This window comes from Drosophila simulans, chromosome 4 (assembly GCF_016746395.2).
Source record: "Drosophila simulans strain w501 chromosome 4, Prin_Dsim_3.1, whole genome shotgun sequence".
In the NCBI taxonomy this organism is placed as follows: Eukaryota; Metazoa; Arthropoda; class Insecta; order Diptera; family Drosophilidae; genus Drosophila; species Drosophila simulans.
The window spans coordinates 713,794-731,956 of NC_052524.2; the positions used below are offsets into that span (position 1 = coordinate 713,794).

Sequence of the window (18,163 nt, forward strand, 5' to 3'; positions counted from 1 at the left end):
GAGGACATATTAACGCCGGGTCATTTTCTGGTGGGAAGACCTCTAATTGGAGCTCCTGAACATGTTGACGAAAGTAAGACAATCAGCTCTTTGGATAGATGGAAGCTTATTCAACGCATCAGAGGTGATTTTTGGAAGAAATGGAAAGAGGAGTATCTGGTGTCATTGCAACAGCGAACCAAATGGCGCCAAGAAAAGCCGAATCTGAAGGAGGGACAGCTGGTTCTTATAAAACATGAGAACACTCACCCTGCAAAATGGCCAATGGGAAGAATCATTAGTACGACTAAAGGACAAGACGATAAAGTCCGGGTAGTCACGGTAAAAACAAACGATGGGGAAGTAAAAAGATCGCTAAACAAGATCTGTCAACTTCCTGTTAGCGAAGCAAAACCATCTTCAGTCAACGCATAAATGAGAGACGACTACTGGCCGTACACTATTGCCGGAGTGTCAAGTGACATGACCACGCGGGAGGCCTCAAACATAGATTTAAGAATAAAACTCAGCTGCATTTACCAACGCAGACTGCGGCGTCTTACAAGCGCTGCATTATATAATTAGATGATAAGAACCTATGTAAGAATGAATAAAAGGCGATGCCCTCGCAGCAGCGAGTCAGTTAGATTCAAACACCCGAATTGAACTCAATAAGTGTACGCACAAGTGTATAGTGTGTATAACCGCAATGGGTACGAATTCTGGTCGAACTATACGGTTTTGGTAAAAACATTAAATTTTCTTTATTGTAACACACACATTTATTAAAACGTACATCAACCAACTTAATGACTACAATACGTTGAGTTAAAAAAATGAGAGAGGATATCGTGAATACATAACAGGACAAAGAAAACAAATTTTTTAACTATTGATAAAAACCATTACTGCTTCAGAACTTAAGAGACATTTTGTCTTCTTGTCCACAAAGGTCCAGGGTGTTTTTGGTTTAAGCCATCGGGTCATCGGGTTAGCCAATGCCATGTGGTTAATGCGAGCTGTGAGGCGTTCGTTGTATCGGCTTGAGTGACGGTTGATCTGTTCTCTGCAGTGGGAATATGGAGTTCATTTGCGAGGGGCTATGGTCTGACCTTTCAATGAGATGTTCCACGGTTGCGACTCGCCGTACAAGTCCATAAATTCTATACCAAAAGCGTAACCGGTACATTAAAACACTGCAGATCTAAAGTTAACACGCTCCCTACTCCCATTATTCTGCTAAGATTTATTCCCCAAAATATTATAGAGAATGTGGTTCGCAAGCTTATCGGTGTCCGGGTTTCCTTGTCTTGATATGATCGTAGAGAATCAAGAATCAGGATTTCCTTCTTGGGTAAACCCTTGGCAATTATTGTCCATAACCTCAGTTTTTAAAAGAGCTTGGCAAAATTCTTCCCACAGCGACGTAAAATTTTATGATCAATGGAATGTGATCAGAGTAAAGCTCTCTATAAAGGCCCTCTATAGACAGCAAAAGTCAATGGTTGCTTGTGTTCTTTGGCTGTATAGATGGGCTGTATGCATGGGCCCTTCTGTAGCAAGGACATGGAAACTTGAACAGACATGAGTCTGCGAGTGCTCTTCCGCGGGTGGATGAGTTTCGAGACCCCACGGACGATGGGGTCCCCAGAATTAGAACTTTGTTCCCAGGTCGTCGAAGAGCTTTTTGAAGTCGTCAGTAGAGCATTGAAATTATGGTGGAATAGATGCACGCAATGGCTATTTTACCAAGGTTTTGGATTTAATTCAAGTACCGCCATTTAAGACAAGACAATAGTTTGAAGTACGACCTAGAGCAAGTGTTGGTTGGGCTACGTTAATAATTGTGATAATTTTGAGACAAGGCGTATCATGGACACCATCATTTGGAATGGAATGCCAATCTGAGAAACTAGGATTGATAGTCTTTCCTTGGATTGGTCATTGAACATTTGCTGGGATGTGGCATTTTTGCGTGGACTTGCAATATGCTAAAAATAAAAAAACGATAAAACCTTAATAAGTGGCTGTGTGGTTTTCGCAACAGTTAACACGTTAAACATCCCTTACACATCCAAGCCTTGTTTCAGACCACATCTAATATGGGCATATGGGAATATTTTGGCAACAATTTTTGGTGTTTTTAAATGCTTGGCACCGATATATATCAACGTTTTTTAAGGGACTTCAACTTGAAACTCGTTGCCGACAGTGTTTTAATATCGTGGACTTCCTTGCTATTAGCTGACGGTAACAATTCAACAACTACTAGGTTGGCGAACTTGGTTTTGTGGAAGCGGCTTCTAGGTCTAGGTCTATTAACAAATTGCACCGCCATTCAAGGTAAGACTCTTTCTTAACAGCAAAGGAATGAATCAAAAGGCATAATGGAGACAACGTTTTTTTGATGATATTTTAGGGAGCATTGCTGTTGGTATTATGGCTGATAGTTTCTTTCAAACTCTGACAACGAAGAATTAAGTGCCTGACTAATTTTCTGTAGTTTTCGTACCTCAGAGGCGCTGATGTTAAACTCATCATCGGAGTCCGAAGGACCAGGCATAATACACTGGTCCGAAAATTAAGAAAACAAATTTGGCTAACGACGCTCTCACTGACTGTATCGAGTGCCATCTCTCTCCTAAGAATATAAAGTGAAGTTAATGTGCCTAATCATAGAGAGGAATTGGCGATATTTTAAACAAATTAATTGATTTTAAATTTCTAGCCGATTGATAAGCCGTCGGTCGCTCTCAGACGGCGAGCACATATGTAAGGCGCAACGGAACATGCAAAGCAAATTATGTTGGCAAAAAAGAGACGGGGACGAGCAAAAGGCGAGCAAAATACCAATAAGAGAACAATAAGAGTCACGATCTTTTTCGTGACTTTTATTGGGTGCCAATTTCTAAGCAAATTGTAATTATTTTTGAATTAAATTCTATATGGATTCATTTTATAAGAAACATTTATGCTAAAAGATCAACCCCCCACCATGTGGATCAGGAAGTCTTTTTTTAAATAAAATTTATTGGGAAACTAGAAGGTTAGTTTATATACAATTATACATTAAGTGTTATATTTATAAATTTAATTAATTTTCTTAAGGTGGAAAAAATTTACATTTTTTAAAAGTACAAAGTAACGAAAATTCTTATTGCGAACCAAATTTATTTTTCCTTTTTTGTTATATTTTAATCCTGTTAGATATAGAATTAACCAACCTGTGCTGTGATCTGATCAAAACGTACTAAGTGTATACTAAATAAGATTAAATGTAAGTTAAAAATATTTTTTAACGTATTATATTTTGCTACACGCCTTCTCATGTTTTTTGTTTCGGAAATGCTATCACACAGCGTGAAAGAAACGTTAAATTTATTCAAGCAAAACGTAAGGCAAAACAATTAGGGGCTCATTGTTGTACGATTTTAACTGAAGAACTTGATGCCATTCTTTGAATTGTTGAATCCTAGTTAATTTTTTATCAGCAATACTGGTAGAGGCCAAATCTGAAGATGTTTTAATCCCAGTACAGTGCTCATTGCCAAGTGATGGCAGCTTCTCTGTTGAATCCAACGATTTGATCGATTTCGCACTAGTGTTACTGAGCTCATTGGATAAGTTTACACCTAAGTTGTTATTGTTACAATATCTTGAAATAGCATCCACATTCTCAGGTTTTAATGATTCCAGCGATGTTATATGCGGAGATGATTCCATATTGCCAGATTCATTTTTCGTATTCGTCCGTAGACTGTCAACAAATATTGAATTAAAAGATTCTAGCATTTTGTTGTTTTGAAAATCATTGCAATAATCAACCGAATCGTTTGTTGCGTGTATTTCATCCTGAATATCTATATCACTATCGCCTAATGAAGTTAACATTGAGTCTTCATCACTTTCGAATTTGAACTCAGAAATCGCAGTTGCGGCACACGTTTCAGTCTCAGTTTTTAAATTATGGTTATTGTAAGCTGAACATTTTTTTACATTAGCTTTCTTAACAAAAGAAGTATTTTCAACTTCGCTATCATCATCATAACTCGAGCTGCTGCTACTGCTATAATTTATTATTCTTTCTCTTATGCCTGAAGTATTATCCATAGACAATTCGTGAGGGAAAAATAGTTTGTTGTGTAGCTTAGAATTTGCCAATATACATGGTGGATTTGATTTCAAATGAAATAAATGTTTTAATTCTAGATCAATAAATTTAGTTTGACTTTTGTCAGATTTTCGAAATATTCTGCGATAGGCAGAACATCGAGACTGATGGACAATTCTGTTCGATTTCGACAAATCCTCTTTTTTTTTTTGTGGAATTTCTGTTATACTTTGTGATATATTTGTATCTTCCAGACAAAAGTCTAGAATCGATTTTTTCAAATTTGCTGCATCTGATGTAGATGAAGGAGAAAATGCATTCATAGAGTTAGCTGGAGAATTAATTTTACTTGGAGTTTTTTTTATTGTCAATACAATGTGATTTCTGCAATTTTCCCCATCACCTGCTGGACGTTGAACAATAGCATATTCTTCATTATTACTGTTTCCGTATTCATTTTTATAATCATTTTCCATTCCATTTTCGCTGTCACTGCTGTTTAAATTTCTATGCAGATTTGAACAAGTTCCGTTTACAGCAGCCTTTATTCGTTTTCGATAATGTTTCTTCTTTTTTGAATCATCCTCTAAATATATTCTTCTTTTTCTTCTATTCATATCTGAATTTCTACTGTTTAATTGAATGCTTTTATTTTGCTGATTTTTGATTATATTGTGTTGATCTTCCTTGCTATCGGAGTAGCCACTACTGCTAGAACTGCTATATGGACTGTTTTCTTGACAACCGTGATTACTGCTTTTATCGCTGATTTCGTCATCACGCACTTTATCATCGGCCAGCTTTAGTAAATTATAACTGATGGCATTACCGGAGAATGATTGCGACGGCGGTAATTGTTCGACGTTGGTATTGACTTGCATTGGCACATGGTTTTCATTATGGCTGTAAATAGCAGAAGTTGTACCATCGATTTTAACATTTAGCGGGTTGCAGTTTTTAAAGGAAGCTTTCATATTTTCAAGGCTTTCAAAATTCTTAGCTGTATTATCATTCGCAGTGGACAAGGTAACAAAATTTTTAAGCCTTCGTCTAGCTCTTCGACACGTTGGTAAACACTTTGCAACACCAAGAAACGGTGAAAATAAAGATGTAAATTTTTTTACCCTATAAGGTTTAATACTTTTAAGTGAACTTAGATCTTTTCTTATTCGATCTGATGTTAGAAGTCCATATTTAGGAACAACATCAGCTCCATTAGTCACCGTGTACGATTCCATGGTATCCATAATTGTGTGCTTAGGTTGAAAACTTGTAAATGATTCCACACTATCCCAATTACCATTTATGTTTGGTATATAATAATTGTGCAACGCATTAATGTGAAAGCTGGTCACTTTGTTTGTTTGTATATAAAACCTTTGCCTTGCCAAGCAATCCGGATCTTCGTGAACTGTAAAAGCAGGAATAGCATTTTGTGTTTCACTTTTTTCTCTTTCTTGATTCGAATTATCTTGTTGAGCATCGTCGCTGAAATTGATATTAAACGAAACATTTTGTGCAGATGCACCAAAATGAATGTTTTTGGTATCTGATTTATTATTTTTTAACTCTTCGGCTCTGGCAATAGGCTTTTGAATTTCATCCATAATTAAATTTAATGGATCGTCGTTATCATCAAAATCTAGATCAAATATGGACTTTACCAATTTTGGCTGAGTGTCAATTACTTCACCATTAATAGAGCGTTGTGAAGTAGGAAAATTATCTTGATTGTGACAAAAAAGGTTGTCTTTAGAATTTAAACTTATTTTTGCATTCTTCGACTGGTCATCTAAAGTGCAATTATTCGATTCTCCTAATGTTCCTTCAACCTCTTCGATAACTATGCAAGTACATGGTATTATTTTTTCTTGGTACACCCTCTCAATTTCAATTATACTCAGCGGGCTGTTTAAGCTGTGAATTAGATGCATTAGTTGAGTGGTGATATCATTAACATTTTTGGGAATCAAGTTTTCCCGATTATTTGCTAAAGGTAAGCTCTGAACAGAATTGCTATTGCTATCTAACGAAGTACATTCCTTTATCTCTTGTGATTTATTACTATCGTGTGATGGATCTGAAGTGACGGTATCACTATCAGTATTTGCCAGATCTGTAAAGAGAGAAATGTTTACATTAAACAAGAGAGAATGCTATAATCGAGTTTCCCGACTATCTGATACCCGTTACTCAGCTAGTGTGTATTGGGGAATAGATTAAGAAAAAATTTAAAAATTAAACGTCACCGGTTCGGAGGCCTTAGGGTGTTAGAGTGGGCGTGCCAAAAATAATTTTTTGCAAATCGATAGAAATTTACGCTTAGTGTATAATAAAGTTGTGACAAAATATCCATTAATTTTTAAAAAAGGTGGGCGGGTATAATTATGTTCCCGTTCTAGTAACATCCGTAATTTTTGAAATATCTGATTTTTCTGGTTCCTTTTCTTGGGCTGTTAAAATATTGGGCATAGCTGAAGTTTGTAATAAACATGCATATGCATTTTAAATCCAGACTCTCCACTTTTATAGGACCTATGAGTCATGCTCAAGATCATTTGTACCAATCTAGAAAACGCCTTACTCGTAGCGCAAAGTCATATACATATACTAGTGAAGGGTATAATAATCATATTACTCAACAGATATACGCGCATATATGAACAAGTAAAAAATATATATAAAAGGGCTGTTCAAAAACCGGGAAAATATTTTATTGGATACAGAGTAAGCGATGGCATCTCGGTTACTTTAATTTATTTTTGCGAAAAAGTAACGAACATTCTTATATCATACAGGTCTAATCTGCGTCATCGATTTTCCAACAATTAGTTGCTCTTACCATCTATTTTACTTGCGAAGATAGCACTGCCAGATAAAGTTTCCAATATATGTGGAGAATGCATTGAAGTGTCTGGAATCTAGATGGGGTCCCCAGAATTAGAACTTTGTTCCCAGGTCGTCGAAGAGCTTTTTGAAGTCGTCAGTAGAGCATTGAAATTATGGTGGAATAGATGCACGCAATGGCTATTTTACCAAGGTTTTGGATTTAATTCAAGTACCGCCATTTAAGACAAGACAATAGTTTGAAGTACGACCTAGAGCAAGTGTTGGTTGGGCTACGTTAATAATTGTGATAATTTTGAGACAAGGCGTATCATGGACACCATCATTTGGAATGGAATGCCAATCTGAGAAACTAGGATTGATAGTCTTTCCTTGGATTGGTCATTGAACATTTGCTGGGATGTGGCATTTTTGCGTGGACTTGCAATATGCTAAAAATAAAAAAACGATAAAACCTTAATAAGTGGCTGTGTGGTTTTCGCAACAGTTAACACGTTAAACATCCCTTACACATCCAAGCCTTGTTTCAGACCACATCTAATATGGGCATATGGGAATATTTTGGCAACAATTTTTGGTGTTTTTAAATGCTTGGCACCGATATATATCAACGTTTTTTAAGGGACTTCAACTTGAAACTCGTTGCCGACAGTGTTTTAATATCGTGGACTTCCTTGCTATTAGCTGACGGTAACAATTCAACAACTACTAGGTTGGCGAACTTGGTTTTGTGGAAGCGGCTTCTAGGTCTAGGTCTATTAACAAATTGCACCGCCATTCAAGGTAAGACTCTTTCTTAACAGCAAAGGAATGAATCAAAAGGCATAATGGAGACAACGTTTTTTTGATGATATTTTAGGGAGCATTGCTGTTGGTATTATGGCTGATAGTTTCTTTCAAACTCTGACAACGAAGAATTAAGTGCCTGACTAATTTTCTGTAGTTTTCGTACCTCAGAGGCGCTGATGTTAAACTCATCATCGGAGTCCGAAGGACCAGGCATAATACACTGGTCCGAAAATTAAGAAAACAAATTTGGCTAACGACGCTCTCACTGACTGTATCGAGTGCCATCTCTCTCCTAAGAATATAAAGTGAAGTTAATGTGCCTAATCATAGAGAGGAATTGGCGATATTTTAAACAAATTAATTGATTTTAAATTTCTAGCCGATTGATAAGCCGTCGGTCGCTCTCAGACGGCGAGCACATATGTAAGGCGCAACGGAACATGCAAAGCAAATTATGTTGGCAAAAAAGAGACGGGGACGAGCAAAAGGCGAGCAAAATACCAATAAGAGAACAATAAGAGTCACGATCTTTTTCGTGACTTTTATTGGGTGCCAATTTCTAAGCAAATTGTAATTATTTTTGAATTAAATTCTATATGGATTCATTTTATAAGAAACATTTATGCTAAAAGATCAACCCCCCACCATGTGGATCAGGAAGTCTTTTTTTAAATAAAATTTATTGGGAAACTAGAAGGTTAGTTTATATACAATTATACATTAAGTGTTATATTTATAAATTTAATTAATTTTCTTAAGGTGGAAAAAATTTACATTTTTTAAAAGTACAAAGTAACGAAAATTCTTATTGCGAACCAAATTTATTTTTCCTTTTTTGTTATATTTTAATCCTGTTAGATATAGAATTAACCAACCTGTGCTGTGATCTGATCAAAACGTACTAAGTGTATACTAAATAAGATTAAATGTAAGTTAAAAATATTTTTTAACGTATTATATTTTGCTACACGCCTTCTCATGTTTTTTGTTTCGGAAATGCTATCACACAGCGTGAAAGAAACGTTAAATTTATTCAAGCAAAACGTAAGGCAAAACAATTAGGGGCTCATTGTTGTACGATTTTAACTGAAGAACTTGATGCCATTCTTTGAATTGTTGAATCCTAGTTAATTTTTTATCAGCAATACTGGTAGAGGCCAAATCTGAAGATGTTTTAATCCCAGTACAGTGCTCATTGCCAAGTGATGGCAGCTTCTCTGTTGAATCCAACGATTTGATCGATTTCGCACTAGTGTTACTGAGCTCATTGGATAAGTTTACACCTAAGTTGTTATTGTTACAATATCTTGAAATAGCATCCACATTCTCAGGTTTTAATGATTCCAGCGATGTTATATGCGGAGATGATTCCATATTGCCAGATTCATTTTTCGTATTCGTCCGTAGACTGTCAACAAATATTGAATTAAAAGATTCTAGCATTTTGTTGTTTTGAAAATCATTGCAATAATCAACCGAATCGTTTGTTGCGTGTATTTCATCCTGAATATCTATATCACTATCGCCTAATGAAGTTAACATTGAGTCTTCATCACTTTCGAATTTGAACTCAGAAATCGCAGTTGCGGCACACGTTTCAGTCTCAGTTTTTAAATTATGGTTATTGTAAGCTGAACATTTTTTTACATTAGCTTTCTTAACAAAAGAAGTATTTTCAACTTCGCTATCATCATCATAACTCGAGCTGCTGCTACTGCTATAATTTATTATTCTTTCTCTTATGCCTGAAGTATTATCCATAGACAATTCGTGAGGGAAAAATAGTTTGTTGTGTAGCTTAGAATTTGCCAATATACATGGTGGATTTGATTTCAAATGAAATAAATGTTTTAATTCTAGATCAATAAATTTAGTTTGACTTTTGTCAGATTTTCGAAATATTCTGCGATAGGCAGAACATCGAGACTGATGGACAATTCTGTTCGATTTCGACAAATCCTCTTTTTTTTTTTGTGGAATTTCTGTTATACTTTGTGATATATTTGTATCTTCCAGACAAAAGTCTAGAATCGATTTTTTCAAATTTGCTGCATCTGATGTAGATGAAGGAGAAAATGCATTCATAGAGTTAGCTGGAGAATTAATTTTACTTGGAGTTTTTTTTATTGTCAATACAATGTGATTTCTGCAATTTTCCCCATCACCTGCTGGACGTTGAACAATAGCATATTCTTCATTATTACTGTTTCCGTATTCATTTTTATAATCATTTTCCATTCCATTTTCGCTGTCACTGCTGTTTAAATTTCTATGCAGATTTGAACAAGTTCCGTTTACAGCAGCCTTTATTCGTTTTCGATAATGTTTCTTCTTTTTTGAATCATCCTCTAAATATATTCTTCTTTTTCTTCTATTCATATCTGAATTTCTACTGTTTAATTGAATGCTTTTATTTTGCTGATTTTTGATTATATTGTGTTGATCTTCCTTGCTATCGGAGTAGCCACTACTGCTAGAACTGCTATATGGACTGTTTTCTTGACAACCGTGATTACTGCTTTTATCGCTGATTTCGTCATCACGCACTTTATCATCGGCCAGCTTTAGTAAATTATAACTGATGGCATTACCGGAGAATGATTGCGACGGCGGTAATTGTTCGACGTTGGTATTGACTTGCATTGGCACATGGTTTTCATTATGGCTGTAAATAGCAGAAGTTGTACCATCGATTTTAACATTTAGCGGGTTGCAGTTTTTAAAGGAAGCTTTCATATTTTCAAGGCTTTCAAAATTCTTAGCTGTATTATCATTCGCAGTGGACAAGGTAACAAAATTTTTAAGCCTTCGTCTAGCTCTTCGACACGTTGGTAAACACTTTGCAACACCAAGAAACGGTGAAAATAAAGATGTAAATTTTTTTACCCTATAAGGTTTAATACTTTTAAGTGAACTTAGATCTTTTCTTATTCGATCTGATGTTAGAAGTCCATATTTAGGAACAACATCAGCTCCATTAGTCACCGTGTACGATTCCATGGTATCCATAATTGTGTGCTTAGGTTGAAAACTTGTAAATGATTCCACACTATCCCAATTACCATTTATGTTTGGTATATAATAATTGTGCAACGCATTAATGTGAAAGCTGGTCACTTTGTTTGTTTGTATATAAAACCTTTGCCTTGCCAAGCAATCCGGATCTTCGTGAACTGTAAAAGCAGGAATAGCATTTTGTGTTTCACTTTTTTCTCTTTCTTGATTCGAATTATCTTGTTGAGCATCGTCGCTGAAATTGATATTAAACGAAACATTTTGTGCAGATGCACCAAAATGAATGTTTTTGGTATCTGATTTATTATTTTTTAACTCTTCGGCTCTGGCAATAGGCTTTTGAATTTCATCCATAATTAAATTTAATGGATCGTCGTTATCATCAAAATCTAGATCAAATATGGACTTTACCAATTTTGGCTGAGTGTCAATTACTTCACCATTAATAGAGCGTTGTGAAGTAGGAAAATTATCTTGATTGTGACAAAAAAGGTTGTCTTTAGAATTTAAACTTATTTTTGCATTCTTCGACTGGTCATCTAAAGTGCAATTATTCGATTCTCCTAATGTTCCTTCAACCTCTTCGATAACTATGCAAGTACATGGTATTATTTTTTCTTGGTACACCCTCTCAATTTCAATTATACTCAGCGGGCTGTTTAAGCTGTGAATTAGATGCATTAGTTGAGTGGTGATATCATTAACATTTTTGGGAATCAAGTTTTCCCGATTATTTGCTAAAGGTAAGCTCTGAACAGAATTGCTATTGCTATCTAACGAAGTACATTCCTTTATCTCTTGTGATTTATTACTATCGTGTGATGGATCTGAAGTGACGGTATCACTATCAGTATTTGCCAGATCTGTAAAGAGAGAAATGTTTACATTAAACAAGAGAGAATGCTATAATCGAGTTTCCCGACTATCTGATACCCGTTACTCAGCTAGTGTGTATTGGGGAATAGATTAAGAAAAAATTTAAAAATTAAACGTCACCGGTTCGGAGGCCTTAGGGTGTTAGAGTGGGCGTGCCAAAAATAATTTTTTGCAAATCGATAGAAATTTACGCTTAGTGTATAATAAAGTTGTGACAAAATATCCATTAATTTTTAAAAAAGGTGGGCGGGTATAATTATGTTCCCGTTCTAGTAACATCCGTAATTTTTGAAATATCTGATTTTTCTGGTTCCTTTTCTTGGGCTGTTAAAATATTGGGCATAGCTGAAGTTTGTAATAAACATGCATATGCATTTTAAATCCAGACTCTCCACTTTTATAGGACCTATGAGTCATGCTCAAGATCATTTGTACCAATCTAGAAAACGCCTTACTCGTAGCGCAAAGTCATATACATATACTAGTGAAGGGTATAATAATCATATTACTCAACAGATATACGCGCATATATGAACAAGTAAAAAATATATATAAAAGGGCTGTTCAAAAACCGGGAAAATATTTTATTGGATACAGAGTAAGCGATGGCATCTCGGTTACTTTAATTTATTTTTGCGAAAAAGTAACGAACATTCTTATATCATACAGGTCTAATCTGCGTCATCGATTTTCCAACAATTAGTTGCTCTTACCATCTATTTTACTTGCGAAGATAGCACTGCCAGATAAAGTTTCCAATATATGTGGAGAATGCATTGAAGTGTCTGGAAAGATTGTGGTACAATTTAATTGTGAAAATTTAGCATTTACAAAAAACAACCTGAGCAAGAAGAAGTTTGTCTCGGAAATGTGGTATGCGAAGTCAGATCTCGATTTGTTGACGAATTTGAAAGATTACTCGCAGATGATTGCATAGAAACACTTAATTTTCTGCTCTGAATTTCATTAAAAAGTTCTTTTGTAGTCTTAACTTTTTTAACAGAGCCACCAAAAAATATTTGTTGAGACAGGCTTGATGATTCCTTTGCAATAAGTGCGTCTACTCCTTTTGATCCTTTTTTCCTACCACGTCGTTTTGGGATCTGGGAAGGCGATTCGCTTTCCAAATACTCATGTCTAGTACTTGACTCATAGCCGACAGCGGACATAGGCATCTGATTCGCGGTTGCATTAGTTAACTGAGCATCAAATAAATGTTCAGCTTTCTTTACTTCGTCTACAGTTGAAGGCGATAGACGACTACATGATGCGTTTGAGTCGTAAGCACTATACTCATCAATTTTGCGTTTCCCTGACTCGGTGCTTCGAAACAAATGGTCAACCGCCTTAAACCGACCGGTAAAGGTCAATTCGTTTGAGTTTAGTCGAGATTTATTCTGCGAATAACTTAATGTAGCATCTCCAGATACAATTGAGCTCATAGAACTGTTTGAAAGGGAAAATATTTCTGAAAATATAAATACATTTTTTTAACATTTATATTAAAAAATTTTTAAATGAAATGTGTTGAATATAGCAACGGCGAGCAACGGTTAATTCGTTTTTGAGTGTTTTCGCTACTAATCGTCGATCACTCTTTGTTCGCATATTCTAACGCTGTTTAGTTACCAATAAACTTCTGCGCTGTAAACACGCATAATAAAATGTTTATAGGTATAATGTTTAAATAAGTAATCACTTTTAAATTTACTGTATTTACTGTATTATGTATAAAAAAATAAAAAAACAAATTATCTGTGTCTGAACAAACCCAATGGCCCGCAACTATGGAAAAAATCTCATCAGAATGTATGTACCAAAACATTACTGAGAGTTTTATATGTACAAGCATGCGAGTGACCGTTTTGGTGACTTTGTAGGCGCGTGACCAAAGTGTTTTCGGTATACCAATTGGCAAGACAAACAATGAAACGAAGAAAAATCAAAAAAAAATTTAACAAGCGTGGCAGTTTTGGGCGATTTGTGGGCGTTAGAAATGCGTTGGAGATGAGGAATTGCGTTACAAACATCCTCTGCGAGGAGCTTAAAGAAGCTGGGCTCGGATAAATCGAAATTAAGACTTTTTTTTGCCCGCCAATAAGCTTTTTTTTTTGTTCACAAAAGTTTTCGAAAATCAAAAGTTTGACTTTTTTCTAAAACTTTTTTTTTGATTTTCGAAAAACGTCGTACTTTTTCGAAAATTCTGATCTCAAAAACTGGACGTGGGCAAAAAAAAAGAATTGGCAAACGATTCCAGCTTTTAAATTTAAAAAATTTAATTTTTCTGATTTTAGCTTCTTTGAGCTTCTGTAAGGGTAATGATAGACAATCAAACAAAAATACAAATGAATCATACCCGAATCTGTTGTCAGAGCGGCCTGTTGAAACGTGTCGCTGACTTTTGCACCAAATCTTGTATTTGATGCGACCTGTCCTTCTCTTTCCTTACTTCTTTTTTCCTTTTTTAATTTGCGTTGCCGTGAGCTTGGTGTAGATGGTGTTGGAAGTGGCGCAGGAACAATTGAGTTTAATTTTTTTGGATTTAACGACCTGTTATTGTCATTCTCATCGGAATCCGAAGCTATGTCAATAACAACTGAAGTTTCGTTTATCTTCACGGTGCTGTCTTCGGTCAAGTTGATCACGGAATTTATTGAATGATCTATGACGATCGGCTGAGGAGAGGCCACGTGGCAACTTCGGATGGCATGCGAATGTCGCCGATCCTTGTGAGTATGAAATGTCGTTATAGCGATGTTTTCGTGGCGATCGCTATCTTTTATACTATTTACAAGGTTGGAGAAGCTCGGATGAAGTAGGGTATGTTCACCCAAAAGCGGAGGCTCCGCAGAGTCGATATTTGAATGCATATCTGAAACTATTTGCTGCGAAGGAGCAATTGGTTCTGTAATAAAGCTGTTGATAGGGGACTTAACCAAATTTAATGCTGGTTGTGAAGATGAAATTTGACTGGGATGTGCCAAATATTCAGTGGCGGTTTGCTGAATTCCTACCATTTCCCGCCACTTTTTCAGCAAAGATTTTGCACGTCGAGCCAAATGCTCATTCTTAGTCCTTCTTCTGAGCTGATTTATGTACTTAGCCAATCTGGTGGCCTCCAACTGCTCCTTGGTGATAGTTGTACCCTCCAATGCACATATGACACAGAGCACTGCGTCCATATTGACGACCTGAAAATATCTTTATATTAACTGATTTGTTGATAAGGTAATACGTTTTCTTACATCGTAGTTTTGATCAAGTGCCTGGGATAGGTGAGTCGTAAGTTCCTGTATTTCGATTTGGTTCATTTATATCTTGCGGTGTGTAAAGATTGCCCTGATCCAGATTCAAGGGACGGCGAAATGCAAATACTGTCCAAGCTAGAAAAATTAGGAAAGTACCCGCGGTAGGAAATTAAAAGTAATAAGGTGTATTCCCTTCACGTTGTTGCAAAATAAATAATAAAGTTTGAAGACCCAGCAGTTGAAAAAGTATAATGTCCGAGTTAGTAGCGTGTCTGTGTCTGTGAAACACTCACACCAATACAAGACTATTGCTCAAACGTTATGCTTACAACTAAAATGTGCACACTTCGAATGTAAAGTCTGTGCTTCCTCAGCGCACTTCCTTGAATATGAAAATTTGTATTTGTTCCAAAATAACGTAAATTAATAATTTATGGTCGACTTCCCGACTTTATCACAATTCGCCATTTTTACCAATGACAGCTGCACTTTAAGGGTGGTAGAAAATCGATAAGTATTAAAGAATTATCGATACACTTTCACGTGAATATCTTCAAACAGGAAGGCCTGATCATACTAGTATCCAACAGAATTAAAGAGGAATTATGTTCATGATGGCATGAAAACCAAAAGATTATACAAAGAAAATAAACGCCAATTTTTGGTCCAAAAGGGGGAAATATACCAGAGCAGAAAATGAAGGCTTTGTTGCTTTGTCGTTTTGGATTTTTCCCGTTGTCCAATAAAGAATGATTTTTTAAGTGTGTTATGATGTGTAAAAAACAAGTGCTCTCGGTGCCTTATAAACATGAATACATATTAAATATATATTGCTCTTCAACAACAGACGAACGGTTTAAAATTACCAATTCCCATAACTTGAGTTAAGGGATCATTTCACAATTGAAACAAAGTTAACTTACTACTTATTTTCACCTCAAAAATCGAGTATATATTTTTTCTTATTGCAAATCTTTGGAAGCCTTGTGTTGATAAAAATATATATTTCATATAATAAGCCACATAAACGGTTAGTACAAAATCAGGAAAAATGCTTGTTCACACTGGCAACGTTAGCAAACCGATAAAAAACTATCTGGTAAAAAATTTGATAGAAGTCTATCATAATGGACCAACTCCAAAGAAATCGAGACAAAAGCCTTTAATATATCGAAAAAAAATGCCACATTATTTAAAAAAAGAAAGGAGTTATTAAAAAAAAAAAAAGAGAGAATGCTATAGTCGAGTTCCCCGGCCCCGAAACTCAGCTAGTGTGAATGCAAACGTGAAATTTCATTAATTTTCACACTTTTAATTCAATATCTATATATTGGGAAATTTAAAAAAAAAATTAAAAATTGTTTCATATAATACCAGTGAACGGTTCGGCGGCTTCAAGGCGTTAGACTGGGTGTGGCAAAAAAGTTTTTAGCAAATCGATAGAATTTTACAGGACTAATAAAATTATTAAGAAATTTCGAAAAATCGTTCAAAAATGTGGGCGTGGCAGTTTCGGGAGGTTTTATGGCGGTAGAGTGAGCGTGGCAACAAGGTTCAACATGCGCTGCGTCTTTGCCTCTGGAATCTGTATGTTGAATCTTATAGCTTTTATAGTTCCCGAGATCTCGACGTTCATACGAACAGACGGACATGGCTGGATAGACTCCGGCTATTAATACTGATCAAGAATATATATACTTTATATAGTCGGAAACGCTTCCTTCTATCTGTTGCATACTTTTCAACGAATCTAGTATACGCTTTTACCAAAGACACTAGAATAACAAGATGCGTAACGGCCATACATTGGTTTGGCACTATGCAGCCACTTTTTTGGTGAAGGCCAAATTTGCTCTCTTTCCGCTCGCTGACGCTGAGTAAGAAATCTAAAAATAGAATATGCTTGCTTTTATGTGAGTAAAAACAAGAGACGAGAACGCGTATATGTGTGCGTGTTGAGCTAGAAGACGATTTTCGGGCCGAAATCAATTATGATCGAAGAAACGAATTTACATATTTGGAGTTGTGGCCAATTTCGTAGCAATATGATATAAAATAATAATAAAAAATTAACGCCCTGACTATTATAATTTTAAAGATTTTTAAATTCGTTTGTTAAAATCGCCGCTCGGATTATATTTCGGTACTTCACTATTGCTATTCTATTGCTTCACTATTGCTTCACTATAGATTTTAGTTGAATATATACTCGGTTATATGCGAAAAGATCAAAAAATCGAGGAGCTCTGCGTATAGTCAACTTTAAGCAAACGGGCTAAGAGAAATTAAAAGGAAAAACCAAAAATTTGGCGCGCTTTTCTTCCACTCAAAAGTGCGCGCTTTTTAAAAATATAAAATTGGAATAGACCATAAAAAAAATTAAACTGAAAGCTGAATATAATGCGCATTTTAAATAATAAAAATTGTTCATTTACATACATCATATTAACTCAAATGACTTAATAAGTATTCTAAATAATTAAAGCAAATACAAAGGAAATTATTGTAATTTGAAACATAAATTTTCCAAAAAGAAGACATTACATTGAGGAATAAATATTTCATAAAAATAATACGTAGTAGAAAATAAAAATTAATAAAATAAATAAAAATATGAAAAGTGTTTATTGCAAAAGTCATATCTGAATACCCGAATGAATACCCTAATGACAAGTATTCTAATATAAAGTCATTTTATAAATTTATTTTGTGATGTAAATAGATTCGGCTATTACTATTTCTAAGCGTTATTTAAATAATAACTAATAATAACGTTAAGGCAATGCAAAACAAGAATTGATAAAAAATAATATAGATTTAAAGTCAACGAACTTCTAAGATGAAGGGCATATTTTGTCAAATTTACAATGCATGATCATACGTGTGCACACATACAGTTGTCTGCTATCACTGTATGCGTAGAAAAGAGCTGTTTGCTGTAGCGCTCTCTGCTCTTTCTCTATCGAACAAAAACTCGAGAGAGCCTGGAGCCACCTCTAGAGCCACGGCCAAAAAATCGCGTGCCAAAAATTTGTATTGCGTTACGCATCTTGTTATTCTAGTGTCTTTGGTGTGGGGTAACTTACCTACATATGAGGCAGCACTTGCACTCGACGAAGAAAAGGCCTTCCGGAGTATTTTCACATCCGACTGGGAACGTGTGCACACATACAGTGTTCGGCTGTCACTCTATGCGTACAAGAGAGCTGCTGGCCAGAGAGCTCCGCTCTCTTGCTTTTAAACAAAAATTCGAGAGAGCCTGAAGACAACAAGCACCAAAAAATTGTGTGCAAACAAA

At 35.5% G+C, this 18,163-nt stretch overlaps 1 protein-coding gene and 2 long non-coding RNA genes across 6 annotated transcripts; 2 read left to right on the forward strand and 1 right to left on the reverse strand.

Annotated features, from left to right (window-relative positions):
* Positions 1 to 1,486: 1,486 nt before the first annotated feature.
* Positions 1,487 to 3,319, forward strand: LOC27208697. Its single transcript, XR_001601001.3, has 2 exons — positions 1,487 to 2,322; positions 2,399 to 3,319. It is a non-coding gene; the product is annotated as an uncharacterized LOC27208697 (long non-coding RNA).
* On the reverse strand, positions 2,990 to 15,391 carry LOC6724725 (mediator of RNA polymerase II transcription subunit 26). 4 transcript variants are annotated; one of them, XM_016174450.3, is made up of 6 exons: positions 15,195 to 15,391; positions 14,863 to 15,000; positions 13,974 to 14,808; positions 12,459 to 13,085; positions 6,933 to 7,004; positions 2,990 to 6,206 (listed from the first exon to the last, which is right to left on the reverse strand). In XM_016174450.3, the coding sequence occupies exons 2-6, from the start codon at positions 14,926 to 14,928 to the stop codon at positions 3,358 to 3,360; spliced, it is 4,449 nt and encodes a 1,482-aa protein (XP_016037362.1). In that variant the 5' UTR covers positions 14,929 to 15,000; positions 15,195 to 15,391; the 3' UTR covers positions 2,990 to 3,357. The 4 variants fall into 4 exon arrangements, with proteins under 4 accessions (XP_016037362.1, XP_016037361.1, XP_039152125.1 ...); XM_016174449.3 differs by lacking the exons at positions 2,990 to 6,206; positions 6,933 to 7,004 and adding exons at positions 8,388 to 11,604; positions 12,331 to 12,402 and having other exon boundaries at positions 15,212 to 15,391; XM_039296191.2 differs by lacking the exons at positions 2,990 to 6,206; positions 6,933 to 7,004 and adding exons at positions 8,388 to 11,604; positions 12,331 to 12,402.
* Positions 6,206 to 8,717, forward strand: LOC123327327. Its single transcript, XR_006542008.1, has 2 exons — positions 6,206 to 7,720; positions 7,797 to 8,717. It is a non-coding gene; the product is annotated as an uncharacterized LOC123327327 (long non-coding RNA).
* Positions 15,392 to 18,163: the final 2,772 nt, after the last annotated feature.